At 48.3% G+C, this 11,765-nt stretch overlaps 1 protein-coding gene across 1 annotated transcript; it reads right to left on the bottom strand.

Moving 5' to 3' along the window:
• Positions 1-1,837: 1,837 nt before the first annotated feature.
• Positions 1,838-9,031, bottom strand: GSTK1 (glutathione S-transferase kappa 1). Its single transcript, XM_064155821.1, has 9 exons — positions 8,914-9,031; positions 8,206-8,287; positions 7,293-7,421; positions 6,658-6,758; positions 6,216-6,251; positions 4,040-4,156; positions 3,456-3,549; positions 3,061-3,145; positions 1,838-2,754 (listed from the first exon to the last, which is right to left on the bottom strand). Exons 1-8 carry the CDS (start codon positions 8,977-8,979, stop codon positions 3,096-3,098), a joined length of 675 nt encoding a protein of 224 aa, XP_064011891.1. The 5' UTR covers positions 8,980-9,031; the 3' UTR covers positions 1,838-2,754; positions 3,061-3,095.
• Between the last annotated feature and the right edge of the window lie 2,734 nt (positions 9,032-11,765).

Genomic DNA, 11,765 nt, shown 5'->3' with positions numbered 1-11,765 from the left:
TTGTGGAGGTTGTAGTCTCTCACATTAATGCCAGGAGCATCGCAAAACCAAACCAATCCTTCAGTGGCATGAGAAAGTCTCTCCCTGGTCGAGATAAAAGGTAAACAGTGGCCACTGTTTGGGCTAGGGGGAACGGCAGTTCTCATGCCCGCTCCACACCTGGTGTGGGCCGAGCTTGGGGTGGTCTTGGAAGTTATTTTGGTAAAGATTCTCCAACTGTATGGATTGGTTATAACTTTGTGCCAGTCTGTAAGAGTAACGTAGAATAGCCTGGGCTGGAGGGTTACACCTCTTTGAGCATTATGAATGGTGTGCCGGCATGGATCGGGAGCTGCTGGTACCTGCTCCTGCCTGCCTGCCTGCCTGCCTGCCTCGCTCCTGCCCGGTGACCTCTCGCTCCTGATCGGCCCTGCCCGACGAGGGCCCCACAGAGGCCTGAAACCCGCTTGGGCCCGATCCTGACGAACAAAGGGACACCGCCCAAACCTCGAACCCTGCTGATCTGAACCACTGAACAGTGAGTAAAGCAAAGAAAGAGCTCCTCACCTAAAGACTGAGTAACTTTAAAGACTCAAAAGATCTCTAAGAAACTCACAGACCCTCCTTTATTTGCTATTTTCTGAAATGTTATTCTACAACCTCAGATCAAAAGAATTCCCTTGGGGAATTTAGCTCGGGAGGGGATCTCCGTGTTTGAGCACTAAATCACTTGAAATCCACGAGTGAGCCATGGCGTATTTTCCCCATCACCTCCCAAACCACCTTCCGTGACACTAGAGTTGTGGTTTCAGTATTAGGGACCAACCCAAGGTGCAGTCACACATTTTGGGCCCTGTCTGGGGCAAGGAATCAGAGACACAGAATTCTGCCATGTGACTGAGTTGGAGGGCAGAAGGGCTCTGCAGCGGGACCTTGACCACCTGGACAGATGGGCAGAGTCCAAGGGGATGGGGTTCAATAGCTCCAAGTGCAGGGTGCTGCACTTTGGCCACAGCAACCCCATGCAGAGATACAGGCTGGGGTCGGAGTGGCTGGAGAGCAGCCAGAGAGAGAGGGATCTGCGGGTGCTGATTGATACCCACCTGAACATGAGCCAGCAGTGTGCCCAGGTGGCCAAGAGAGCCAGTGGCATCCTGGCCTGCATCAGGAATGGTGTGGCCAGCAGGAGCAGGAAGGTCATTCTGCCCCTGTACTCTGCACTGGTTAGACCTCACCTTGAGTACTATGTTCAGTTCTGGGCCCCCCAGTTTAGGAGGGACATTGAGATGCTTGAGCGTGTCCAGAGAAGGGCGACGAGGCTGGGGAGAGGCCTTGAGCACAGCCCTATGAGGAGAGGCTGAGGGAGCTGGGATTGGTTAGCCTGGAGAAGAGGAGGCTCAGGGGAGACCTTATTGCTGTCTACAACTACCTGAGGGGTGGTTGTGGCCAGGAGGAGGTTGCTCTCTTCTCTCAGGTGGCCAGCACCAGAACAAGAGGACACAGCCTCAGGCTGTGCCAGGGGAGATTTAGGCTGGAGGTGAGGAGAAAGTTCTTCCCTGAGAGAGTCATTGGACACTGGAATGGGCTGCCCGGGGAGGTGGTGGAGTCGCCGTCCCTGGGGCTGTTCAAGGCAGGATTGGACGTGGCACTTGGTGCCATGGTCTGGCCTTGAGCTCTGTGCTAAAGGGTTGGACTTGATGATCTGTGAGGTCTCTTCCAACCCTGATGATACTGTGATACTGTGATAAAGCACACCACTTTCACCCCAACGGTGTTAGCACAGGTTTTGTGGGTTGGATTTACCACTGAGTGAGTTGGAAATTAACCCTCTGGAGTAAATTTACCACACAACTCAGAATTCTGGAAGTGAAATGAAATCATATTTACAAAAGTAGTCTCAATACAAAAGTATGAAAGGCAATAAATATGTACAAGGTATATATGAGGAGGTGGGCAACTGGCAGCTAAGCTGCACTGAGCTTCCCTGAGGATTCAGCCACATTTAATGTGCTGGGTAAAACCAGGCTGAATTAATTTTTTGTTAAATGAAGAAACCTAAGACTTTTTGGATGTAAACCTGAATCTTAAGCAGAATGATTCTAGAACTTTCTGACCCATGTACACATTCTTGGAAATCCTCAAATTTGCCATTCAGACTGAGAGCAAAGGGGAAAACCTCTGTGGCAGCAGTGTGTGGTCATCAAGGTTCAGTATTCCAATTCAGCCAACCCAGGGCCAGGTTCAAACTATGTCAATAGCAAAGGTCTTGATTTTTGTTTGCTTATCTTTCCCCCTGCAGCCTATGTTACAGGAAGTCCCTTAGAGCCATGCCTCAATCACCTCTGGTTATACAGCAGCCAGGCTACCCTTGAGGAAGCAAAGCAGAGTGGTTCAGTCCCTAACTGAAGTTAAGAGCATTCCCTGCTGTCTTGCAAAGGTGTTACCATAAACCTGGCATTTATTAAAAACCCTGCAAGGTCTGGGGTTGATGTCCAAGAACATGTGTGTGGTGGGCTCCAATATCAGTCACTGCAGAACAAAGTGTATAAAACAATGGTCAGGAGGGGCAGGTTCTGGGATTTTTGGCTGGTTCCTTAGATTTTTTTCTTTGGCCTTGAATTTTCCCTCCGTTTTCCACTCCTCTCTCTCATGTCCCTTCCAGTCGCCTTGTTGCAGAGTAAAAAGTGTGAACGTCTTGTCCTGTGCTTCCAGTGTCTGTGTAATACCTTGGACTTAGAAAGCAGCCAGCAGCTCAGGCTGTATGTGTCTGTGTTTCTAGGGGACAAGCAGGAAGATAGAAATCCAGGTATTACAGTCCTGTAACAATTTAATCCTCATGCCTTTAGGGTAAGAGAAAAAAGAACAAATTGGGAAAGAAGAGTATTTAATCTGCAAGACATTAAGTATGTAATGATTAATCACTGATCTGGTGAAAGAAGAGCAGACTGGGAATACAGGCACCCACTGAACTTCCAAACAGGAGATGGGACTGAGCTGTAACATCAGCTGTGTAAGGAGAAGAGAGACATCTGCCCATCACATTGGCTATATGCAGATCATCAGTGCAGATTGGCCATGTACCTGTACTTCATTCTTAGGTGTTTCCCCAGGACTTTTCACATCCTGGGACTTGGAACTGATGGAACTGGTCCCAGCCATTTTTCACCTGCAAGACAAACCAGCAGAGAAGTTACAATGAAATACACAGACATGATTGGCCTGCTGCACTTTGGAAACTGAAGAGTTTCAGCAGGAACTTGAGAATGGCAGGTGGAGCAGAACGTCCTCAAACACCAAGAGAGGAGGGAGAACCAAAGTGACTTCTTGTCTGGGAAGTGGCTACATCTGTGGTCATTCTGGTTCCATCCCACACTAATATTTAGAAGAGCTGGGCAGTGTTTTATTTGGCTGTGTTACATATTTCATTAGAAGAGTGGTAGTGTGAAACACCAAGTGCTGGGTTTAGGTCCACTCACCTATGATGCTGCCCAGCAGTTCTACACGGTCAGAGCCAAAGAAGAGCTGAGGTTCTCCGTTAACACGTACCACAATAGCAGGCATCCCAAATGCCTGTTGACACCATGGAGATGGAATGAAGAGTGTTAAGAGAGAAATTTGTGCAAATGACCACTAAAGAGTAGTAACTTTGCCTTCTTTCCTCCCCTTCTTTTCACTTTCGTTCTCAAACAGGAGCTTAATGGAGCCATCAGAAAGTAGAAGACTCCCCAGAGCTTGTGTGCCCCTTTTGAAGGGGCAAAAAGAACCCAACCTGATTAGACCTCAGTTTCATGTCAAGTAGTGGTAAGTGGCATCACTTAGCTCCCCATCCTTGCTGTCTGGCTGGAACCAGCTGCACGGGTCAGCCTTTGTTTCCCAGTTGGCAAAGGGATAAACTAACAAGGGGTGAGTTAGCTTCCACATGTTCAAAAAGCAATGACCACCCAAGAGACAAGGTCTGCACAGTGCTGTCTAATCATCTTCATTATTCCTTGCTTCCCTGTGTTCTTAACATGGGAGCAATGCACGGATGTGATGCCAGATAGCACTGGAAGCATCTCACCCCGTATTTTATTGCTTCCTCTGTTGTCTCTTTCAGTTGGTTCTTCACTGCAGGGGTTGAAGTCATTTCAAGTAGCTTCTGGGCAAGCTCTGATGACAGCCCAGCCTGCTTGGCAACCTGTACAAAGATGGTAGAATGATGTAAATTGTATACACACTCCAACTGTGACCTGATTAAATTTAACCTCTGCTTCACTGACTTGAAGGCACCCTCAGGAAGCCTGCAGATGACACTAGGCTGGTAGGGCAACAAGGCTGGTGAGGAGGCTGGAGCACAAGCCCTACAGGGAGCAGCTGGGGTGGTTCAGCCTGGAGAAGAGGAGGCTCAGGGGTGACATTATTGCTCTCTACAACTGCCTGAAAGGAGGCTGTAGTCAGGCAGGGGTTGGCCTCCTCTCCCAGGCATGCAGTGACAGACCAAGAAGACACAGCCTCAAACTGTGCCAGGGCAGGTTTAGGCTGGACGTTAGGATGAAGTTCTTCAGAGAGAGACTGACTGGCATTGGAATGGGCTGCCTGGGGAGGTGGTGGAGTCACTGTCCCTGGAGGTGTTTAAAAGGAGGTTGGATGAGGCACTTAGTGCCATGGTTTAGTTGATTAGAAGGGTTAGGAGATAGGTGGACTCCATGATCCTAGAGCTCTTTTCTAACCTGGTTAATTCCATGATTCTGTGATCTGCTTGAGGGTAAGAAATCCTGACAGAAGGACCCAGCCAAGCTGGATTGATGGGCCAGAACCAAGAGCAGGGTCCTGCACTTGGGTCAGAGCAACCCCATAAATACTCCAGGCCTAGGGAAACGTGGCTGGAAAGCTACCCAGCAGAGAAAGACCTGGGGGTGCTGGCTGACAGCTGGCTGGGTATGAGCCAGCAGTGTGCTGTGTTCATGAAGGATTTCACAGAAGCTATTAGCTTCCATCTACCTGAGCAGCCTCTCCTTTTCAGAATATAAAGTAAAGCAGTGCTTAGAGTACTGCATACAGAGCAGCAGTCCTACATGTGCACTGCTCAAGGCCTTTTTTGTCTGAATCTCATTGTCTTGCACATTCTCTTACGTTCACATCAAGACGACTGGAAGCTCCTGCTGACTCTTCTTGAACAGGAGGCCAAGTGTGGCACTGGAGTAGAACAAACACTGTGTACACTTGGTACAGTGTACCAAGTGCAGTATCTGCACCATCTGCTCTGCACATGTATGAGTGGAGTGGTGCAGCATTCAAAGACTAGCAATCTGTGTAAAGGTGCTGCTGACTGGAACAAAGAAGTGCAAGAAACATTAAGGAGTTGTATCAAGTAAACAACATCCAATTTTTTCTAACAGATGTGCAAAACAAATTCCCATGTAATGACTCAGATGAAAGTCTTGGTCCCCCACATCCACCTTTGGATTGTGTACTTCTCAAAGAGAGGAAAGTTCAGTGCTGGCTGCAGGGGCGAATCAGAGAATTGTTTGGGTTGGAAAGACCTTCAAGATTGGGTCCACCCCTGAAGATGGACCTAAGCAAACAAGGATGTACCAACCTCTGCCCTGCTGAATGTGGTGTGATGCTCACAGGCCACTAGTGACTAAATTAGACAGAGACCTCCAAGATCATCCAGTCCAACCTAGCACCCAGCCCTAGCCAGTCAACCAGACCATGGCACTAAGTGCCTTATCCAGGCTTTTCTTGAACACCTCCAGGGACGGTGCCTCCACCACCTCCCTGGGCAGCCCATTCCAATGCCAATCACTCTCTCTGTGAAGAACTTCCTCCTAACATCCAGCCTATACTTTCCCCCACCCTTTTATTATATGCTTCAGATCTTGCCTCCCAAAAAGGCAAACCACAAACCTCTGCTGAAATTCTGGTTAAGAAAAGGGGCACTAAGAGGAAGCTGAAGTGCAAGAACTAGACTCTGGGGAAATAGCAAAATGTCATAAAGCAGCAGGTTCTCAGTGCATTCTGGAGTCAAAGTTACTATTTAAACTACTGTGGATTAAACAGCATTGACAGGTAATTCATTACCCACCCTGGGTGAACCAACAAAAAACTGATGTTCAGGTTCTGAGTGTCTAGCTAAAAGTTTTCAAAACACCAAGTGCTGATGTGACTGAGCTGTCTTCATACCTATTGCTGATTCAAGCCATCAATAAGAAACGAACAGAAACACAAACACCACACCACAAAGAGATACTTACAGCAAGTATCTTCTCTGTCTTACTGATATCTTCATGCTGGTAAAAGAATAGAGTAAGCAATTCAGCACTTAAGAACCAAAGCTCAGCTCTACACTTCAGAGTGTTAGGAAAATAGAGATAAAAACAATGCCAGTTGCTAGAGAAATTTCCTCAGAAATGTTAAGTCATCTAATCTAGGAATGTACAGAAGGTGCTGTTATGAGCTCCTGATGCCCCCAGCCCCTGGGATGCACCACAGAGACCTAAAAGGCAGCAGGCTAAGGTGACTATAAGCTAGGCTTTTCTTAGCAAGGCTCCTGAACTGCTGTTACCTGAAGCTTCCTGCTGTGACTTCTCATTTGAAGACACTGCCTTTCTCTTGCTCCAATTCCACAGCTGAACAAAGTGGGACAAGAAGGGTGACAGAGAAAAGATCAGGGAGTTTGCTTTATGAAATACTGACCTGTGACCAAAAGCTTATCCAGAACTCCCTAGAGAGTGGCTCCAAGTATTGTGGCTGTGTCATGCCCGCGGCTGTGATAAATCGCATGGCCCCGAGACTGCCTGTGATCAGGAGAGAGAGACAGAGAAACGCTGAAACAAGGCATGGGGTCAGGGCAGGCACCCTGCTTTTGTTTCTCTGGCTCCCCAGCCTTCCACTCTCTTTTGCTTCCTTGCCCCCTCCCTAAAAGGAGGGCTAAAAAATCTGGTTTACCCTTACACAGTGTGCCCTGGAGATGCAGAATCTCTCATATATAGCAGAAGAGAATTCTTCTTCTGTACTGCTTCAGCTCTGACTAGACAGGATTTCTGGGGCTGACTGAAGCATGCCAAACAGCATCTAAAGCTGTATTCCATCACCAGTGGGAGGATCTTTTCCAACCTGAGTGATTCTATGATTCTGAATTCCATGCTAGTATCATTCACAACCATCTTTCTGCAGAAATTCGTTTAATGGTTAAAAAGGCACAGACTCAATATTGCTCACAGGTAAGAGAAGAGGCTGTGAGTGGAGAATTACCTTCATCTTACTGTTAAGGAGAACCTGAACCAGAAGTGCTGAAGTAGAAAGCTGCCACCTGTAAGCCTCTTACTTACTTATACTAATGATACGTTGCATGTCATCTTTTGATGTCCGTAGAGGCACTTGGTAGTACTTTGCCATCCTTTTGATATCCTTCATCATGTATTCTGCACGCTTTGGCAACATTCCTGGGGGCTTGTTACCTTTCAGGAGGAAGTCTTGTTGAGATTTTGAACTGTGCTGTTAATACCCCTAAACAAAACCACTGAAGAAATGAAACCTCATGTGTACACATGCCTACAGAAAAGTGTGATTGCATACTGACTCACTGAAACACATACAGCTTTTCCAAAGATACCACTAAGGTGACCTTTGAGAGTCCCTGTCAACCCAGTGCAACCTGTGAGCCTGTGGACATGACTGATTTTGGGTTTGCACACAGGTGCAAAGGTCAGCAGAAGCAGTTTTAAACCAAGGTAGAGATACCCTAGCAGGGATTTATATTGATTCAGACAGATGACTTTTAGGCTAAACTTTTAAGCTAGAATGACTTTTTAAGCTACATTACCAAAGCATAGACAAAAGTAGAGCCTTGCTAATGTCATTATATGTAAGTTTTGTTCTAGTAAGGCCACAAGTATCATTTTATGTCATACTTGGATCCTTCATGCATATTACAAGTGCTCCACAACTCAATTCTGATTTGAATTCAACAAGTAACTTCTGGAAATCATTACACATCAAATTATTGTTATCCTGCTTTAGAATTGACAAACTTTGGCATAGATTCTACGTGCCACAAACGGTGGCTGTGTAGTTGCAAGAGGACTAAATTCCTTGTGTCTCATTTCTCAATCACTGCTGAGCTCCATGATCACGGAGCTTATGTTACTTAAAGCTGGCTTTGTGGGCTCTGCCCTATGAGCTTGCCCACTAGTGTCCTACTAGTGAAGAAGTCACTTCATTACATAACTCTATGTTGCCTACCAGTTGCTTGCATTACACCAGCAAGGAAAGCTGGGCGAAAGTGCAGGTCAATGTTCCAGACGTGCTGGTACCGGCAGAGCACCTGCAACATATAAAGCAGTGGTGATGCATTAACAGGCAGAGGAGGGATCCACTACAGCTGGGCGCAGCTAAGGCATCACGCAGGCACTGCAGGTAAGTCCTTTTCTGTTGTATTCGTGATAGTCCTTGAAAGTCTCTTCTGGATGCTACCAGAGAGCTCTGATCTGGGAAAAACTGAGCAGCCTGCATTCTTTCTTGATTGTACAAGTCTAGGCAGGGGTAAACAAGGGAAAGACCAAATGCACAAGCGGATACCTGCACTTGTTAAAACTATCCAAACTACTTCTAAAGCAAAACGCTCAGCAGTTAACTCCCAAACACGCACAGGCCAAGCTGCCGACTAGCAGCGACAGCTCTCCTTAGGGGCTTGCAGCGTCGCAAGTTCTCAACCCACGTGGAATACAAATGACCAAGTGCGATAAACCCCAGACCTAAGCAGGAGGGGCAGAGAAGCAGGCCGGGAAGGCAGCGCGGATTCGTTGCCCTTCAGCCGCTTCCTGAAGGGTAGGCAGCGGCGGAGGCAGCGCCAGGGCCAGGCCGGGGCAGGCGCAGGCCGCCGCAGAGGCCACGTCGCGGCAGAACTGCGGCGCGTCCGCGAACCTCCTTCCTGCCGCTCTGAGACCTCACCTCAAATCCCAGCCAGGAGTAAGGGGACACTACATCGTAAAAGAGCTCCACCACCTGCCGCCCCATCCTGGCCCCGCACTCTCGCCGCTCGCCACCGCCGCAGCTCCGCCCCGAGGGCAGGCGAGGCGTGGCGGGGGCGTGGCGGGGGCGTGGCGGGGGCGTGACGGGGGCGCGACGCGGCGGGGGCGTGGCCTCGGCCAGCTTCCCTCTCCTCGCTCCGTCCCTGCGCCGCTCCCTGCCCCGGCTGCTTGGGGCTCGCTACCAGCTGGGAGGTGTCCTTTGCTGTCGCTGGCTGAGCCGAAAGAGGCGGGGTGGAGGCTGGCAGCGGAGTTTACCGGGGAGCGGAGGGAGCCCTCCGCCTTCTCTAAGGCGAGGCCGGGGCAGAGGAGGCTTCCGAGGAGGGCCCCGGGAGCTGCCTCGGCGGAACAGTGCAGCATGTTGTCCCGGGAGCACAGCTGCCCTGCCAGAGCCCGTGGAGCATATGTAAACTTACACCAAACAAACACAACAAAACCCAGCCTATTTATTTATTTGTTAAAACCCCTGAACGCTTAATCACTTTGGGTAACAAAGTTCTTACTCGCTGGAAACATATCCAGGTATGAAACGTGATTTTAAGGCATTGTCTTAGTTTACAATCTAAAGCAAAGAAACACTATTCACTTTTGGTTGGTTGGTTTTTTTTCCCCTTATATATTGTCCTTGCTGACATCTCTAAGTCTTCTTTTACTTTTCATGATAGCTAAAAAGTCTTGTCAGGTATATTCCAGTATCCCCCTGAAGCATGTTGCCTCCCTTCTCTTTGCTGCACTCCATCAGCTCATTTGATTGCTTTAAGCATGGCTCTGTGCACATGAGCAACGGCACCAGGTCTGTTCTCCCAAAAACTCACAGCACACACTAGTTCCATCATCTCTTTCCTAGGTGACTCCTTGTTCAGAAACCACCGAGATACGTCCTTAAAGAAGTTAATTTCATCCCTCCTGCTGCCTGATCTGGAAGTGCAATGTGCTTCCTTTCAACCTCCTGCCACCACCGAGTATTCACTCTGCAGCAGCTGAGGCACATCTTCAGGTGCAGCTCTTTGACCTTGATTTCTTCCCTCGTATCAGTGAACAGTATTGAATATGCTGAGCCAAATAATTCTGCTCTTGGGTAGGCATCTCCTGCTGGGTTTTATAGGTCTACAAGCACTCGAAGCACTCCAAGCTCTGAAAGCAGGCCTATTCCCCTGCAGAAGTTAGAACACAAGTGTCTTTAACATCAGACAATGCAGGAATTACGATTCCAGCGTAGAACTATGGTTGTTTGCAGACTTCTATGTGCTAGAAAAATAGATGCTCATTATGGTAGACCTTTTTTGTCTTTAATGTTGTTCATCTATGAAACTATGTTGATTGATCATGTGTCTCCCCTCTGAATGGAAATGTGCTCTTGCACATGGCTTTCTGAAATGACATTGTCCATAACTGGACACAGCACTTGAGGTGTGGTCTCACCAGTGCAGAGTAGAGGGGAATGATCCCTTCCTTGCTCCTGCTGGCCACACCATTTCTGACACAGAACCTGGCACACTGCTGGCTCATCTTCAGCTGCTGTCAGCCAGTGCTCCCAGGTCCTTTTCTGCCAGGCTGTTTTCCAGCCACTTGTCCCCAAGCCTCTGGCATTGCATGGGGTTGTTGTGAGCAAAATGCAGGGCCCACACTTGGCCATATTAAACCTCTTACGAGTGCCCTAAGCCCATTGGTTCAACCTATCGAGATCTATCAATGGGAATATTTAGAGATAAAAAGCAAAGTGTGTCCAAGCAGGAAATTGTAGGGGATGTTAGAATGGTTTTCTTAACAGCCATGCTTGTTTGTCTGCTAAGTATGTGCTAGCTTCTCTGCAAAGCACCCAAAACTAAGGCTGGGTGCAAGCTGTTCTGGTGCTGCCGGTACCCTGTTAGCACATCAGAACGAGAAGTGCGTTTCCAGAAGTGGTCAGCAGAGCTCAGCGGTTCGTTGCTGTCCTGACTCTTCAATGTCATCATAGCCTGTGTCTTCAAGAGGAGGTGATGAATGTCTGTCAGCCTCAGAGGTCCTGTTTCCTGACACATTGAGACTCCAGTCTGAGAACATGAAGGGAAAACACTGAGTTAAATGCTCCTCCTGTGTGCAAGACCTTTACACGGAGTGCAGCTGGCAGTGTGGACTGGCAGTTTTCTCCCACAGAATTGTCCTGTCTGTGCTAGTTTGAGCCTAGCTAGAATGTTTTGGTGAGAAGGACTAGATTCCAGGCTGTGGCAGGAAAACAAGGCTGATGTCTGCCTCGCTCATAGGCTTGCTGAGATGTATAAGAATCAAAACATAGATAAGGCACTCGCTTCTACTTCTTCTGCTGGCGAGCTCCGAGTGGCGTCTCTCTCTGACCTCACCCTCCATTTCTTTGACTAATCCACTTTGCTTCCTAACCCCCTCTGGCCAAACCTCCATTCTTCCTTGGGACTGGGGTAAGATTGAGAGGGGTAGAGGGAAGGTGAAGGGGCAGTTGGGAGCCCCTGCTGGGGGGCTCAGGTTTCTGGGAGGGCTGTTGTGTTTCTGTATTCCCTTTTACCTTGTCTATTTCTGTCTATAACTGTATGTACTGTAAATATCTGCTTGTATATTGTGCTAAGCTGTAAATATAAGCTTCATTCAATTTCCAGAGCTGGCTGAGCCTAGTCTGGGTGATTTCCACAGTGTGTGTGGGGGTGGGTAACACCCAAACCATCACACTGTCCTTCCTCCTGCTACAGGCACACACGTCCAAAATCAAACTTGTTCTTCTCAGAGCATAGATTACTGATCTAATTTAAACACTTATAATAAAGC

The sequence above is a fragment of the Pogoniulus pusillus genome, chromosome 15, assembly GCF_015220805.1.
Source record: "Pogoniulus pusillus isolate bPogPus1 chromosome 15, bPogPus1.pri, whole genome shotgun sequence".
Taxonomy (NCBI): domain Eukaryota; kingdom Metazoa; phylum Chordata; class Aves; order Piciformes; family Lybiidae; genus Pogoniulus; species Pogoniulus pusillus.
This window is presented reverse-complemented; position numbering and strand designations above follow the sequence as displayed.

Coding starts and splice junctions, on each gene's coding strand:
- GSTK1 (XM_064155821.1), bottom strand. CDS start 8,979: ATGGGGCGGCAGGTGGTGGAGCTCTTTTACGATGTAGTGTCCCCTTAC. Junction 8,288..8,913: donor ACTCCTGGCTGGGATTTGAG/GTGAGGTCTCAG, acceptor TATATGTTGCAG/GTGCTCTGCCGGTACCAGCA. Junction 6,252..6,657: donor GGATAAGCTTTTGGTCACAG/GTCAGTATTTCA, acceptor TTCTTTTACCAG/CATGAAGATATCAGTAAGAC.